Genomic DNA, 17843 nt, shown 5'->3' with positions numbered 1-17843 from the left:
AGCTTTTATAGCATCGCGGCGTCGATCATGTGAGTAAACCACGTTACGATGATCAACACCTGACATGAAAAACGATACTTTAATTGTTTTCTTGCTAATGACATAAACGTGAACGGCGATCCCACTAGACGCGTCTGTGTGGAAGTTAAAGCTGTCGAAAGCTGCGGTGAATTATCGAAGAAGTAAAGTGTCACTGACGAGGAAGAAGTTGGTGCGTATTATTCTTTTGCCTTGTACAATTCTGGAATTTTTAATTTCGGAATATTTGGTGTAGAAATCTGCTGGTTTCGGGATATTTTTATTCCAACATATTTAATCTTGGAACTATTTAATCATGAAAAATTTAATCTTGAAGTGTTTAATTACGCAATATTTAATTCTGGAATTCCTAGTTGTGGTATTATTTAACGTTGGAATATTTAACTTTCTTTCTCTTCTTCCCTTACCGTTTCTTCCCTCATTTCAATATTTTGAATATTCCAAACTTCGAAATTGCCGTTCGTCGCATAACAAGTCCGCTGTATAGATAAACAAGGAAGTGAAAAATTGCATGTTCTATCGATGAAAAAAGATGATCAAGTTTTAAAGCCGTCCTCAAACGTCCCTGATGTTTCTTCTCAACTTTTCGAGGCCAGTTCTCACGAGTTGCAATCTCAACCCCTTCGCCGCAACTTAAGCAGAACTTTTCTGTGGTTTTCGACACATGCCCGATTCACGGACGACTGGACGGGATCATAGATCCTCCTAGTGATCCAGTGATCCTTTCAAGGCAGTCCTCTATCAAGAATGAGCTCCTGTTCCCTTATAAACAGTGGCCAAGATTACACTTTGACCATCGATGTCCGTTTAAACCGTCGCACAGTAAACGAATTTCCGTAGTATCTGCTAAAATATTGAAATATTCATTTGCCCATAAAATATTTACTGAATATTAAATTTACATATAAAAACAAAGGTAACAATTAATTTAAATTTTACTTATAATGTATTATATATATAACATTTATAGATATATTAATTATATTTTAATTACAATTAATTGTATACATAGACTAATATTAATCTTTAGGTGTATTTTCTAAAAATAAATGAATTGTTGAAACGAAGGCAAAAATGTTATGTATATTATGTTTTATATACAGTATATATAAATATCACACATATGTTAATAAAATAACAAATAGAATAAAAGAAAAAGTAACAAGTGGTAATAATTTTGCACTGATGATAAGATAAATCAGTGTTTACACAAAATTGTTTGCCATGCAACGGTTCGTTCTTGTAATTACGCATTACACGAGCAGGTAAATTAGAATGCTGACCTCGTTTGGTTAATTAACGTCGATTCAGATTGCCTGTTTACACCGTAACGCGATATAGTTCGGTCGATAACTTCAAGAAACAGTTGCGCAAATTTTTACGCAAACAGGGTCCTCTAACAAGTAACGCGTGATTAGATCGTGCTTGATTAAAATTCACCGATAATATCAAATTCGTCTATCTTCCTACTACAAAAATAATAAAGTTCCTTCTGCATTTCCAACTATAAATGATAATCACATCTCGCCAAGTTATTGCAAAATTATTGAAATCTATTTTACGTACAATTATTTCAAATTACAATTAATGATTCAATTGCCAGTCAATGCGTGCACGTGCTCGATTCGAGCAAGTTACAATTCTTGACCTTTTCGAGAGCGACGAATCACGATGCTTGAGTTTGTTCAGGAGGAACGACTCCACGTTCCTCGGTAGGTTTCTTCTCGCGTGTTTCGTACACCGATGTGACCTATGTCGCAAGGATTACGGTCTGAAGGTAGTTCGTAACCAGCTGGTAACCGTATTTCGACGAAATTTCTCGTTATTTCTTCGTAAAGTTATCTGGTTCTCGATTATTGGTGAGTTGGTCATGAATTTAGAGATTTATCTACTATCGTTCCCTTTTAGCGACGTTTCACTCGAGTATATCTTAAAGATAAATAAATAGATCAATTTATACAGTAATCGTAATCGACGAACGAATGAATTTTGACGAATTGCGATAAAACGCCAAAATGGATGAAAATAGGGTGCCAGATTTGTCGCTGAGAATTCAGCGAGCGATGTGAAAGTCTGGATCGGTTCTTTGAGAAGCCGCCAACGCCACAAAACACATTCTCGTCGATCAACCAACTACATCGTTCTTTTATTCTAATGGCGAAACTTTTTTCGGCGATCGCTTCTTTTCGCGTGAAATCGTGCGTGCAAAGAGATCGCAATCCTACGAGACAATCGTTACGATAATGTCTGACAGAAAATCTGAACATATCTCCGCGAATTTTAATCAAAATCGCGACATTTTGAAATGTTTGTCTTTTGTGTTTCTTCTTACTTTTGCCTGGCCAATAATAATCGATAATAGTAATAATAATAATATAAATAAAATAAACGTGAAATGGCCATGAGGACACGTTCTCGCTAACCCAGGATCGAAGCGAGGAGATCTTTCTGATTCTTGGATTACGTTAACCGCAATGCATAGCGAAATCGAATGTAGGTTAACTCGTGGTTTCTGACGACTAAATAATACTCCTTGGTCATTCGTTCGGCGCATTGGTTTGGCCGCTTCTTGGCCAAGAACTGCGCGTTAACCTATATGATACAAATTCATTAAATATCTGAAATGCAAGAGCCGATTTTTTTAATCGTATTACAGCAAAATCTGACTGTTTCTATTAAGCGATAAATGTGAATTAATAATATATAGTTTCTAGAATTGGATAGTTAATTAAATTGTTCAATTAACAATTACTATAATATATATTTACATAGTATATATGTAAGTAATGGAATTTTAGATAACGAAAGAAAAAAACCGTTATCGTTTGCGGTAAAAATATTCGCAACTGAGCGAGTCGCTTCTATAGAAACATTATCTAAAGGTAAATCGTTTTACGATAAAACTTGAAACTAAACCGTCAGAGTAGAAGCATTGGAATTTTCTGATATTTTTAACTATATTCGTTTTTCTAGAAAAGCAAGACACAGGTTTCTCGAAAAATAATTTTAAAAAGCTTCCCCAAAACTTTGAAAAATTTAAAAGCTTCCAACTTCAATCTTATTAAAAAAAAAAAAAAAAAAATAGAAAGAACAAGCAAATAATACAAATCCATTAAACAATCCCCTTAAACTTGGAAATGTTTAGGGATCTGTCAACATCTGTTATTAGTATTCGTTAATTCCTTTTCTCTCCGAAAAAAAAAGTAAAAACCAAAGTCAATTAGAAGCAACTTAAGGAAATTTCTCCGATAAGGTGCAAAAAGATGAAATAAATACAAACGAAGGAACGAAGGAAAGGGAATAAGAATGACAAGTTTAAAAAAAAAGGAGGGGAAGTAATTTATTTGCCTAAATTATATACAGATACGTCTTGATTACGAATTTAGTAAGCACCGAATCGTTACGATTGGTAGTTCTGGGGATGGAAAGCAGGCGTGCCGAACGCAGGTTGACCTTGAGCAGGATACGAAGGTGCTGCGCCAGGAAATACTTGTGCAGCAGGAGCACCATATTGAGCGTTGTATGGAGCTGGAGCTGCTGGACCAGCATAAACTGAAAGGAAGTAAGAAACGATGCAATTGTCTATTACCGATTCTTGATCTGGTGAAAAATTTGAAATAAACCTGTTTATTTCTCTTTTCTATGGACGAAGACAAGTTATTAGAAACTTGTAGATCCGATAATTTGTGATCGATTCTATCATTATTCTGATAAAATAAAAATGATTATTCGATAGTGATAACAATTAATAGCCGGTAAGTCGTCCAAATAAATATTATAATGCTTTACCATATTCCTCGATGAGGTTGAGGAAGAGCAGAAAATATCGATTTTTACCGTTACACTGTATATCTGCAGTTGTCGATCTTCCAATTAAAAGGTGCAAATTATAGCAACCAAGGCTTAAAAAGTCGATCAAGGTGACATGTCAAGGAAGCTTAAAATTCCTTTTCGTGATTTATTCACACGAGTCATTTAATCAGTTCCGATTTGCTTTAGGATCGGCAGTCGAATGAATCGGGACAAGAGGAACCGGTTCCTGTCTGACCTTTCCCCTTCGTTATTAATGATGCAAGCGTCCATTTAAAGAGACCGAGACAATAAAAATGGTTTATTTAAAAATAGCTCGTTGCTTTCTAATTCTCGTTAGTTCAATCTCTCGCACGGTTCTTTCTCTCCTTGGAAAAAGAAAAATATGGTACTCGATTAGTTCGTCATCTTCGACGTCAGTTATTTGTTACAAAGCACCAGTTTCGAATAACTAGAGTGAAACTCGTTCCTGACCTACGACGTCGTTGTTTGATATTCCAGAAGAGAAATGGCCGGGTCACGATTATATTCGTAACGATTAGTGGCCATACAGGCCATTCTCACAGGAACAATCGAACGATTAACTTGTTGAGCAATCAGTTGGTTCTTACGTTGCATCAGGGTGTTACGAACGTATTTATAACTGGTCAGAGTTCAGTCGTTCCTGACTGTAGAAATTCCTCGATTCGATTTGCAGAAAATATTACATCATCGAAATTGTATCGAAGCTACGATAGAAAAAATTCTTGTTGGAATTATTGGAAACAGACTTTTAATCAGACTCTTAACGAATCAATGAATTATTCATTTGTGAATCAAATTATTCTAATTCTCTAGATTAAACGTTAGGAAATTAGATTAAAAATTATTCTGTTTCACAATACTCGTTATTTTATCCCATCACTGGCATACTTTTTTTAATGTATGTGTTACGCTTAACGTTGCGTTATTTCAATGTATCAGATACATTACATGAAATAAGAAACAAAACGATTTACATACATTTGTGTCATTCTTCCCGCTATCCGATCCTTATACACGCTATTTCATACAAGAATCGTTATCATTTTTGTTCAAGCATATTTAACATTATGTGTATCCTAAATTCTCACGTTACATTCAAATATTTTGCATAAAGGTCTGACTTAGATAATTGGCAAAATAATCTACCATTTATGTATATTAAATTAGTTATTTCTTATTTGAGCAGTGTGACTACTTCAGTCACATTATATCAGATACCTTTGATATATACTTCACTGAGTATCGTATAAGGATTAATGCTTTGTATTAAACGAACAGAAAATGAGAATGCTACAAATATCGAAAAGATTTACGATAAAAAGACTATAGAATATTATAATAAAGGAACTTCGGAGTTATTATGTGTGCGTGTTGAAATGGCTTCAAATTTACTGAATTTTTTCGAATATTCTCCTCTAATATCTGTAATAAATTAGTAAATAGAAAACATTCAGATTTTAAGGAAGAATATTTTCAATAAAGAAGGGCACCTTAAAACGAAAGAAACTATTAAATCTGCAAAAACATAGACTAACAATTAAAAGTAGTTTCCAGTTATCTGTTTTTAGTTTCCATAACAATCTTGTCCAATTATATTCCAAATATATCGGATTCCTCCTCAAGCAGAATCCCTCAGAGCGAACGTACCTTGGCCTTGCACTTCCGGTTTGTATTCCTGCGCAAATTTATACGCCCTTGCTTCGGCCTCCGCCAGTTCCGCCAACCTGGCGGCCTTAAGAGCAGCCACTTCCGGCGTATCGATTACGGTTCCATCCTCGGCTAGAGGCGCTGGAACAAACCTAGCGGCATTCGTAGAAAAACTTTGTTGGCCAATGAAGTTCGTGTTTCCGGTATAATATGGCTGGTACGCCGGGTTAGGTTGACTATACGATGGTGCTGGAACTGGAATTTGTACGATTGGTTTTGTGAGTATATACGATTAGTAAAATTGAAAAATGAGAGAAACGTGGTTAAAACTTATTCGAAATATTAAAAATACTGGAACTGAAATTTTTGTCGTTGACTTTTTGAGTGCACAGTTTACAAATTTGAGAAATAAGGGCGTTTTGTTTGAGATTTATTAGGGACATTAAGGATATCCATTTGTTATTTATGATCTATTAAAGGTGTTAAAAATACCAAAAATATAATCATGGTAGAACTAGAATTTTTGTGGTTGCTCTTCTCAGTACTTATTTGATAATGTTGGTAAAATGAAAAGTTTTACTTGTGATTTTTTACTTAACACCGTTGCCTTCTTCCGGTCCATATACCCAATAGATGTTACTAGAATTTACTAGAATTTATTAGATATTTCATTTGGCCATTCAGTGTAATTTTTGTACCTTTTGTATATTCAACGCTTTTTATGAACAAATACTTGAAAAAGGGAAGATATCTGAAGAGATACAAAGTGAAGAAGAAGCGAGGAGGACAGCGGAATTAATATAAATATTATTTTACCTGGTGCTGGTTGATGATAGTTTGCTGCAGGTTGATGATAGTTTGGTGCAGGTTGATGATACTTTGGCGCAGGAAGCTGACCTCCTTGGTTTGGCGAGGAAGCAGGAATGATATGCGGCTGGGTCGGTACTGGATTGTACTCAGACGACTGGGGTTGATTCTTACTTTCTTCCGCCGCTCTAGCCGCTGCTCTGGCGAATTCCGCAAAGTGTGCAGCCTTCGCCTGAGCGACTTCTGGCGTGTCGATCACGTTCCCATCTTGGCCAACCGGTGCTGGAGGCGCGAACCTTTGAGGTCCTGGCTGAGGGTGGACCTGGGGCTCGACGAAAGAGGGCGGTGCGCCGAGGAAACCGGCTCTGCAGCTCGCTACCGTAACGATTAAGACGATCTAGAATGAAATAGGAACGTTAAGAAGGTACAAAAAGAAATTGCGAAATGATTAATAAAATAAAATACATTTTTGTGCGGATTTATATTTTTCTGGATACGACAAAGTGAGATTTTCTAATTAATTCGACAGATTAAGTTATATCATATTAGGGATGTATACGAGTTGAGAATTTTTAATTAAGTACGATCTTCTGCTCTCGTTTTAGTACTTGGATAGAAAGCATGTTTAGGTATAATGATTCCCATCTATACATTTCGCTATATACAGGACAAAATTGTCCTTCCATGGATCTAAATAAGGTTTGAAACGCAATCGTCTAATCTCGTATGCTTCAACATTGTTTATTCGTGAAATGAAAGTTACAAATTTTGAAATTCAACATTTGCGAATTTAGCGATTTTCAAATTTTCCAATGAACAATTTACAATTTGAGAATGTTGTAGTACAGATAGAACTCAACCTCTCTGATCTCGGCGATTTTTTAATACGTGGTGGAGGGCATGATTTTGATCAACTTTTTCCTACCTATGTTACTGACGGTCGGCCTTAGTTTCCGGGACATTTGCAAAAAGCTGTCGCTACTATTACAGAGAATACTACGTAGATTTTAGCGTCTATGGCAGCGTACGCGTCTGTGTTAGTTACCAATGGCAGGCTGAATATTTCGTTTTATTTTTTGTGAATATTTCGGTAACTAAAAAGCGTGTTCAACCCTTATGTGTATAAGAAAAAGTTGTTCAAAATATTCATTTCTACAACATCGGAAAATCATCGAGATCCGGAGGATAGTCGGTCCTGCTACAGTTTCCCCAAATTACAAACGAACTAAATTTCAAATACAATTATTTTAACAAAAACTTCAAGCGTGCTTAACGAAGTTTGCCGCTCCCTAAGAGAAATTGAAAAAAATTTTATCACAAAACCCATTCCAAAAATCTTGGAAAACTCCTCTTTAACATATCAATAAACCCTAAACCCATCCTAGCTCCTATCGTATCTCTAAGCTCCGCGTGGGCCTCTACCGACCTGATCTACCCTAACCTTTCACTTTTCTTTGTTCTTCACGTCGCCCTATCCACTCACGCGAGCAGGACACTCACCAATCCTCTCATAGTATCTTTCTCTCTTCCTCTCTTCCCTCTATAATCCCTCTCTCTAAAATCCTTCTGAGCTTGTTTCCTCTTTTTTTTGAAAGCGCTGCTGGTGACCAGTACTCGCTTGTTTCCGCTGCAGCCACGGTTAACCCGGCCCGGCCCGACGTTTTGTGTTCCTGGTGAACGGCTGTTGGTAGCATTTATAGCGGTGATCATCCGCCCCCTCCCACGTGGACCACGATTGGCCACGATCTGGAGGGAGCCAAGGAGGTGATCGGCGAACCCACGTAGCCTGGGAAGCGCGTCAGGAAAAAGGATACTCCCTCCCTTCGGTTACCCGGCTGGCAGGACCTTGGCATTTCAACGGGGTCCATGCACTCCTGTACCGGAAGGATGGGATCCGAGATACTGCGACGGGGCTCATGAAGAAGGTTTTGGCTAGGTCCGCGTCAGGATGTGTCAGGATAGCTTTGGATCGAATTGCGATAAAGGATCAGAGATTTGGAGATTGTAAATAAATCTCAAGTTTGTAGATCGTTTCTTATCATGGCAAGCTTTAGTTGGGTGGAACGAAGTGGACTGGACAGTGCAGTCAATTTGAGATTTGGATTCAGATGCAGTTGAGAAGCAGGGATTTTGGAATTCGGTATTAGCTAAAAGTTTCGATATAGATTCTTTAATCGCGGAAAGCTTTAGTTGGAATAAAGTGAAATTGAGAGAGGAGTAAATTGTGGATTTAGATCGGATTGCGGTTAAAGTTGAAGGTTTTAGACCGTATAATTGCGGAAAGCTTTAGTTGGTTGGGATAAAGTGGAATTGAGGGTGGATTAAATTTGGGATTTGAAACGATGATTTGAAATTAGATTAGGATTGATATACGTACATAAAAGAATATTTATGGGCACTACTTCGATATTCGATAGAATTGGAAGGTTCAGTGGTTAAGTATGATCACTTAGAAGCGAGTTAGAAGTGGCTTGCCGACGAGTATCGAATTAAATAAAATTAGACTGGTTGGAAGAGCTAAAGAATTTTGTGAGTGGGAAAAATATACACATAGTGTCTAGATACAGAATTATTAGGAGCGTGGGATTGGTACAGGTATAGAATTATAGCTTCAAAGATCAGTAGGGTTACTGAGGTATACAATTTGTAAGGAGGAGATCACCGAAGACATTAAAGCTGTAGGAGTAGAAAATTATTCTTTTAAGATTTTACAATCTCTTCTATAATTCTACGATATTTTGAGAGATCGTAGAATTTTTGAATTAAACAAATAGAATTAGCGAAATGTTTCAGGAGAAATACAGTTAAGAAAATTATTCACTTACGATATTATAAAATTGTCCCTAGCTAAGGGCGTAAGTTACAGCTTAACAAATTTTCTAGCATCGTTGTAAAGTGCTAAACCAAAGTACCCGAGACATCGTCTAATTTGCGAGCAGAACGCAATGAGAAGGTAGACAACAACTACGTTTCTGGTAATCAGGGACCTGAGAAACCTCGTGAGATTCGTACATCACATGAGAAATAGGTTACATCGTGATAGAGGAAGTTACATCCGAGACACTTTTCTTTCTAATTACATATGGGAAATAGTTGTATGTTCGCACTTATGAGAAGATGCTTAATGTAATAATAGTACAATGTCTACATCTCCCTTTCGTATTTTATTTCCTTTTCTCTTTAAAATATAAAGTTCTTCCATATCTAAATTTATTAAAAATTCGAAACTAATTTGTACTATCCTCTCTGTTTGAATATTTATCAAATAACTTTTTCTCATAATTATAAATTGTAGAAATTTTACTTAGAAAGTATATTATCAAGGGTTTTGCGAATTCTAATAATTTCAGTCATTTTTTAAAACAGTAATGGACAAGTTCATTAAGCCGTCGTTTATCATATATGAAATAAAACTTGTCGACATCTCTCTCCATTTTGTTTTATTTCTCCTCTCGCCCAGCATTTCGTTGTCCTTTAAAACAAAGCGGTGCATGGGAGTGTTAAACGACTTACCAACCCTGAACGAACGAAGGACTCGAGGCTGAAGGACACTCTGCAGCAAGAACGCATTCCTTCAATATTTTTGCATCGCTCTCGAAGTATGATTATAGTGTACGAAGTCAGATCGTTCGATCAAAGAAATCGATTCGTATGAAAAATTCGTGTCATGCCTGGCAGAGGTGTCATGATTAATTAACAGGTATTAACAAGAACATTAACGACTATATTATATGTCTGATTTATTATTAGCCGTGATTTTTTCATTTATTGATTTATCGCGACTTATTGTTCCGACACATGTTGAATTTTGCATTGTTCCAAGAGTAGAAGTATCGGATCCTTTTCAAAATTTAATTAATAACTGTGTAATGATAATTTATAAACATTACATATACACGTGTACAAATGAAATACCAAAAATATAAAATTATATTTCATTCGTTCCATTCTCGAGATTGTGAATAAATAACGAGCCAACCAGAATCTCAATGTAACCATAAATTATTGATACGGAAATTAAATCTACGATTTCTACATTGATCGTTTCAATAGCTACCTGTTTTAAGCGATATCGATACAATGAAGTAGATCATTAACGAGATGTAGATACATAATTAAAATTCGTGCAATTCATCAATTACGGCTGTCCATAGTCAAATAACTTAAGAGACATTGAAAAAATTAATCTTTCGTGACATCAAGTGATTAAAATGTAACAGACAGAAACATTTTTTGTTCGGGCCAGAATTTATCGAACGACAACTATCTCGATTTAATAATGTTTATTTAAATCGTTGACTATTGTAAGATTTCTTAAGACATCTCTTGCAAGAATCAATGTATATTTTAATAATTACGAATAATCAAAATTTTTCTATTTGTTCAAATAAAAATAGTTTTTTCAATAATCAAAATATAAATTTAAAATTCATTTGAAACAAAATTTACTCATAACGAAATTTGGAACATCCAACGTTTATTCGAGAGCAAATCCAAAACATCCAAACTTAAGTTATAAAGAAATTCGAAGAAATTCGGAATGTCCAACATCTATGTAACAAAATATTCCAACTTTATATTCAATCGATATTCCTCATAATGGTCTAATAACTTTAAGAAATCGATTAATGTAATTGATCGAATCAAATGTCGAAAGAAACAATCAAATAAGCGTCAAAGGCAAGAAAATAACTACGAGGACTGTTTTGTCACCCTATTGCATGTGTAATTGGGAAATCGCGAATATTTGCTTGTCCAGGTGTCACAATCACCGAAGACAATTTTCAATTGGCGAAATAACAATTGTAAAAACGATTTTGTAACTGCGTACGAGTAATATTAGAAAGCCGGCGTGTTCCCTTTTTTCTCAATCGATTGGGAGAAACCCTTTGATATTACATCACGGATCAATTTTTCAATTACTGTATTGCGGTCATCTCTTGAAAATATTTCGTTATCAATACGGGTCAGAGACTACGAGAAAGAAAATTTGTCAAAGTTTGTTTTGTATCTTTGCCTTATAAAATTATTTTTCAATTATCGAAATTAGTCAGAAAAAAAGTACATTAATATTTTCAGCAAAAGTTTTTCAAACGTTGATCAGGATTTTTTGTAGATGTAATAAAATTTTTAAATGGGCGTTCTAAATTTGTAAATGTCACACTTTTATACGAAATTATTTCTCAACAATCAAAATTAGTCATCGACTATGAAAAAGGGCATAAATTTTTTTCTATATTTTCAGAGAAGATAGTTAAAATTTTATTACAATGATAAATGAATGGGGGTAATTTAGAAAGGTAAGAGAGTAAACTATAAAAATGATCAATTTTTATTTTAGTTTTGACGGAATATTTGCTTCAGGAATTTTTATGATACGAACAAAGTGAAATATTTTATCGCTATTTAATTAATCTAGAAACTCGTTAAGATCATCTACTTAATTTATGTACATATTGTGTCCGACACATTTGTACTTAATTAGAAGTCATTAAGAACGCATTGTGTACCTAAAAAAAAGGCGAGATAGTCGCTTTAATCTTTTTCTCCCGAATTCCAAGATCGCTTTATCGCAAGACAACTAACACTTACGGAATTAAATATGAAATGTAATTTATTATATCAAAAATAAAAGATATTTCATTTACATAAAAAATTTTTTTTTAATTCCTAAGAGAAAGACGTAAAAAGTAGAAATTAAGTAACAAATTCCTAGAATTACTTTAATAATTATTTATTATTAAACAAATTTTACAGTCAAAACTCTTAGAAGTTTTATATGTAGAACACTAAAAAATTTAGAAAATTTGTAATCTTCTTCTATTTATAATCGTATGTTTTTGTCTGTGACAATGTTTTTAAAATGATCGGGGAAATTATTTGACCGATGGATTCAGTCAATAACCAGTCCTCTTTCGATCGAGATAAGCTATCGTAATAGTCTCTTTTTAGAGGCACGCCCCGTGATTGAGGAACAAACTCGTCGACCGTGAATATCGTAATTTTCGTGACTTTGAAACGAGTGTTACTCGAAGGACACTGAACTCTTTCCGAAGTCCTCTGGAGCCGGAAGTCCATTATGTATTTATCTTAACCAACAAATATAACATTTTCTAACAACTTCATTACCTTATTTACTTACTTTCTAATTCGTTTAAGTACGATTATATAATACTTTAAAGTATCACAAAATTATTAGCATCGGTGTATTATACGTGTAATTACAATATTATTATACACTATTAACTAAATTTATCTAATTAAATAAAATGTACGATTAAGAAACTTGCCGATTTATTCTACAATTTCTGAAGGTTTTTATTTCTGAACAAATCGAGACACGATAGTGAGCTTCGTAGCTGCCATCGTAAGAACATGTCGTTGTTATAGTCTCTTGACAATAGTGATCGAATTTATTTCTACGTCTCGGAGAGTGCGCGTACGTGGACAATACTCTTCGTGGGCGCAGGAAAAGGCTCGAGTAGCGACCTTGACTGCCTCGTATTCCTCGATATCCTGACGAAGGAACGGCGTGAAACAGAGGTTCCCAAACGAAGGGTGAGAAATGCATGGAAAATTTATGTGCGATATTACTTAGCTTTCGACAAAGCTGCGGTTCGATATTGACTGAATTTATGATCATTTTTGTCCCATGTATCATCCGAGAATTTTAGTTTGGAAATTTTTGTAGCATAAAATTGCGTATGATAATGTTACTACATACAGGATGTTTCTAGGCTATAACTCTGTCCCAGGAGGAAAATTTTACACTGTTTAACGCGATTCATGTACTCTTCCTTCGAAAGGGGCTCTATAATCTTTTATAAACCATTCGATGCGTTTTTCGAATTCTTCGCGAGAACCTATTAAGATAGGTAGGATACAGAGCGTCTGGTTTAAAAGATATTTCAATTTTAGTTTCACCAAATTTAGGATACGAAAGGCAAAGAAAACGTAGACACGAGCACACCGCCCTCCGCTTTTCCTTGTTTCTCATATTGAAATTGCTAATAATTTTGAGTGGTATCTGAATAAAATTGTGCATTGTAAATAGCTAAGGAAGAAACAGATTTAATTAGAATTTGATAAGAATAATGGAGATACCGAGACGCTACTCCATTCCTTACGTATCTTACTTCATTTCCTCGGTCTTTCGTTGTGTATCCCATTTCTAATACACACAAATCAAAATTTACGCTCCACGTCCACGCATTATACTGCGTAATGCATCATCCCATTACCAAATTAGACGATAGAGGAAACAATTAAAATACCCACAAAAGTATTTTTCCCACAGAATATAATTTCTAGCCCACAAATTTCCTACAAAGCCCACGAAACAACGCCTGTCACAAAATGAAATTCGATGGAAAACAAATTTCCCATTGTGGGCTTTGTGGGAAAATTGCGGGCGACAAATTTCATTTCGTGGGATTAATCGATATTTTATATGCAGTTTGTGGCCTCCATTTTACATTTAGTGGAAAAGGTAATCTGTCGACTTTAATAAAGGAATGTGGAAAATGTGCTATAGAATAAAGTACGCTAGGTACATATGGAACAGAGACGTGATGTCGGAATTAGGATGGTAGATGTGGGTTACAGATACTGGATATGGGATATAGATAAGAAGATAGCAAATATAAAATTACCTTACCTTGTTAGGTATGGGAATTGGAGTATTGGTAGTGGGATTTATGATATAAGATGTAGGATGTGAGGTACGGAACGTAAAATATGGGATAGAGTAGGGAAAAGAGGGAAAGATACAACACGACTATGCAAAAGACACATTTATTATATTATAAATGAATACAGATTTATCACCTATTTAGGGCATTATTTTCAAAAAGTAATAAACTTCATACATGTACCCATTGCTTAAGTACTGTTCAGTTGAGCTTTTTTTCATTAACATTTTATTGATTGATTTTATAATTAATTACTTCTCGTATAAGTATAAATAAAAAATGACCAGTCCATCGAAGTACAATTTTTAAGAGACGATATTTTGTTTAAAATTCTATACGTAATATACTAATCGTCATATGCCGAAGAAATAACAATTACAACACCAAATATATCTTTAAGAAAATCCATTAATAAAATATTCCTACCCCTTACGTATCATCGTACTTCATCCCTTAATGAAACATATAAAACAAATTTACTCAATGAATTACATAAGCATAACTTCTCAAAAGGTTTATAAATTTGACCAAAACCCATTGAACATTAAAGTAGAAAATTCTAGATCAAAGTGAAGGAAAGAACAAGTGAAAGATACTAAAAACTCCATGTAATAAATTCTTAAATATCGCTTTATTTAATCAGCTTACAATTATGTACAAAAAATGAGTGTTCCACGTAACCAACGTCGCCACAAAAGACAATCCAGCCAGTCGTGTCCTGTCCTTATATCAAAACCTTTTGAATAACTGGAGCAGAGTATGCGGACAGAACCACAGGAAGCTCCAAATTTCCTTTCGATGCTTGTTCAGCGGCATGTTCAAGTTTCTCGTTGATATGAGCAGCAGCGTGTTCTGCTTTGGCTAAAGCGACTTCCGGTGTGTCGACAACGCGACCATCGGGTCCTAGAGGAGCTGGAGGAACGATTTTGGCTGCAACAGCCACAGGTTGCAGGCTACCGGTGATTACAGGTCCTGTGTAAGCGATTAAATCGGCAGATTTGAATGCTTCGTTAGCCAATGTGATTCTTTCGTTGATGTGGGCTGCTGCGTGTTCTGCTTTTGCGAGAGTCACTTCCGGAGTGTCTACGACTCGGCCATCTAGACCGATGGGTGCACCAGGTACTAGTTTGGTGATGGTAACGGGCGACGCCAGAGCTGCTACCTGTGGCGCCAGCAGAAGGCCTGGACGCGCGTATACTGCTGCCAACACGGCAGAGAGAACAATCTGGAATTGAAAAAGTTGGGGATTCTTACTGCTTAAAATAGTATTATATCGCAGTGTGAAACACACGATTATTTTGACTATGAGCGTTTTAGGATTTCTAGGGTCGCAAGGATTTTATTCGACTTTGAATTTGATAATATCATATGCATATATTCAAATTTAAAAATTTCCGAGTATAAACAACTTACGAATATATTCAAAAGTAGGCAATTCTAAGATTGTCACAGTAAAAATAATAAATATTATATTTGTGGATTAGAAAATATAGTAATTCTCGATCAGTGCATTTTCTAAATCACTGGATGATGCTATAACTGAAAGATTAAAGTTCGTTACAGTGAAAATAGCAAATATTACATTCACGAGATAGAAAACTTCTCAATTCCCGATTACTCTTAATTAAATTTACTGATTGCTAAAAATACAGGTTCCAATTTTTTCACGTGTGTTTATTATTGTATACTATTGTACTTAGTGTGGAATTTACACACTGATTAATTAAACCCAAGAATAATGAGAGTCGAAGGTGAGTATACACTTCGAAGACGTGAAATTTACTCGACAAGAGACGAAGATAGCGAGTGTCAAACGTAAATTGAAAATTGATTGAGAAGATATAAAATACGTAGGAATACGAATTAATAGTAAAAACCACGGTATATATCACGGCATATATTTTAGTAAACCGTGTACTCATTTTTCACTCTAACAAATATATTAAATTTCGTATCATTTAACGATACTTTTATATGCGTACAAAAATTTGTCACTGCGAGAATAAGATGTAGAACCTGATAAAATAATGAGGTAGAAGAAACAAAGAGAAGCAGAAAATTTACACGAGTAACCAAGAAAAACCAAGGCTGAACGTTCGCCGAGAAAACACTCACCAGGGTCTTCATCTCGTGAAACAAACGTGGCTCCTTGCGCGCTATCTGAGGTACAGTACTCGCCAAGGTGCCTTGGTCCGGTCTCATGGTGTCCACTTCGTCCCCTCGTCTTTATATAGCACCTGGGAGAAAAGGTTTCGCTCCATGGGGCACGTGTTCATCGATGGGAGAACGCGCGAATGGGAGACGCCCTGTCCAATAAAATCAACTACACCTGACATTGACATTCGTCCTGATCGACATCCGATTGGAATTCGTCTTTCTCTGTTCCATGACCCTCGAATCGTTGATCGAACCACTTCCAACGTTACATTCTTCCTTTTCTCAATCTTTTTTGTACGTTTTTTTCTTCTTTTAATGGATTAGGTGAACTTCTTAAGGAGTTGTTGCGAGATTTCCTACTTCAGTGGCCTTCGAGTATCTTTGACAATTTAAAATGAAACGCGTAGGGGAATTTTAATTAACTTTTTGTTGGTTTGAAAGGGAAATTTAGGTTTAAGGATCGTTGTTTGGTTTAATGGATTTGGAATTTTTACACTGTCGAGACAGATTGTTAAAACGGATAAGACAGTGGACGTTTAATTATGGTTTTGTTTGTCACGTTTGAAAAGGTGATTGAATCGGTAGATTTTTATTTAAATTAACGACTTTGAGATATTTTAATTGTCCGTTTGTTCTGTTTGAGATTTTTGGTTTGGTATCCCGTGAATTGCATTTATTTGTTTATTAGGAAGATAGGGAGAGTTTGAAATGCACAAGAATATCCAAAAATTATACGAAACATCCAAAGTAGAACTCGTCATAATATTTTGGAAATAAAACAAATTTCCGTTTGGTTTCTATCGTTTTACTTGTGTTAGTGAAAGTATCAAATAATTATAATATCACTGTATTAAATATTAAATAAATTTGTAATACTTTTAATAAAATAGAATTTGATTATTTTCCACGGTTACAAATTTTATGAATTTTTTATTACATTTTGCTGGTTGCATTTATCATTACCAGATATTGATGTGTCAGGCTGAAATGGAGTAGAATTTTTTTGTACGACGGGAGATTACTGGCGCTATGTGTAATAAGAAATAATATGTTGCAAGTGATTGTAAAAAACCATGTTTCAGTGTCACGTTTCAGGTAGAAGCTCGTAGATCATTATGTAACGTATTGTGTATACGGGTTGAGAAATTTCGTTTTCAGTATATTCGACACAGTGTGTTTCTTTATTAATTAATAACTTATTAATTATTAATTATAACGATAAAACATTAATTGTTACTAATTATTAATTATAAACTCTGCTCCATTATTTTACTCCATTATTTCGAACGATTGAATATCGAGTGAATATTAATCGTAAAATTAAAAAATTGTATGTTATAAAAATTATAAGAAAGGTTTGATATAATCTTTCAATTAAAGTACATATCGGTTCTTAAAGTTAACATTTACGCGACGATAATATGGTAATATCATGCCAGTGCTATAGATAGTATTACAGCTCCATTTTATTATACGTTTCGATACCACACCGCTACGTTATACCCTCATTATTGTAACAATATTAATTTACTACAAAATGCAGTGGTTAAGTTTCATAAATTATTTTACCTTTAAAATTACGTAAAAGGAATAAACAATCTCGAGAACAATCTCAACAACGTTAAAAAATAAGGGAAAGTAAAAAGTAATTCGCTAACGAAGCACCTA

General features: G+C 34.9%; 2 protein-coding genes across 2 annotated transcripts; both read right to left on the bottom strand.

Annotated features, from left to right (window-relative positions):
• Positions 1-3318: 3318 nt before the first annotated feature.
• LOC100745909 (pupal cuticle protein-like) lies at positions 3319-8017 on the bottom strand. The gene is made up of 5 exons (XM_033322446.1): positions 7885-8017; positions 7828-7854; positions 6337-6724; positions 5521-5775; positions 3319-3591 (listed from the first exon to the last, which is right to left on the bottom strand). The coding sequence occupies exons 2-5, from the start codon at positions 7837-7839 to the stop codon at positions 3440-3442; spliced, it is 807 nt and encodes a 268-aa protein (XP_033178337.1). The 5' UTR covers positions 7840-7854; positions 7885-8017; the 3' UTR covers positions 3319-3439.
• Positions 8018-14637: 6620 nt separating this feature from the next.
• Positions 14638-16748, bottom strand: LOC100742070. Its single transcript, XM_012389187.3, has 2 exons — positions 16134-16748; positions 14638-15243 (listed from the first exon to the last, which is right to left on the bottom strand). Exons 1-2 carry the CDS (start codon positions 16218-16220, stop codon positions 14743-14745), a joined length of 588 nt encoding a protein of 195 aa, XP_012244610.2. The 5' UTR covers positions 16221-16748; the 3' UTR covers positions 14638-14742.
• Between the last annotated feature and the right edge of the window lie 1095 nt (positions 16749-17843).

Source organism: Bombus impatiens, unplaced genomic scaffold (assembly GCF_000188095.3).
Source record: "Bombus impatiens unplaced genomic scaffold, BIMP_2.2 scf_0637, whole genome shotgun sequence".
NCBI lineage: Eukaryota > Metazoa > Arthropoda > Insecta > Hymenoptera > Apidae > Bombus > Bombus impatiens.
This window is presented reverse-complemented; position numbering and strand designations above follow the sequence as displayed.

Coding starts and splice junctions, on each gene's coding strand:
- LOC100745909 (XM_033322446.1), bottom strand. Junction 5,776..6,336: donor CTATCATCAACCAGCACCAG/GTAAAATAATAT, acceptor TACAAATTCCAG/TTCCAGCACCATCGTATAGT. Junction 3,592..5,520: donor ACCGGAAGTGCAAGGCCAAG/GTACGTTCGCTC, acceptor ACTTCCTTTCAG/TTTATGCTGGTCCAGCAGCT.
- LOC100742070 (XM_012389187.3), bottom strand. CDS start 16,220: ATGAGACCGGACCAAGGCACCTTGGCGAGTACTGTACCTCAGATAGCG. Junction 15,244..16,133: donor TTCACGAGATGAAGACCCTG/GTGAGTGTTTTC, acceptor TTTCAATTCCAG/ATTGTTCTCTCTGCCGTGTT.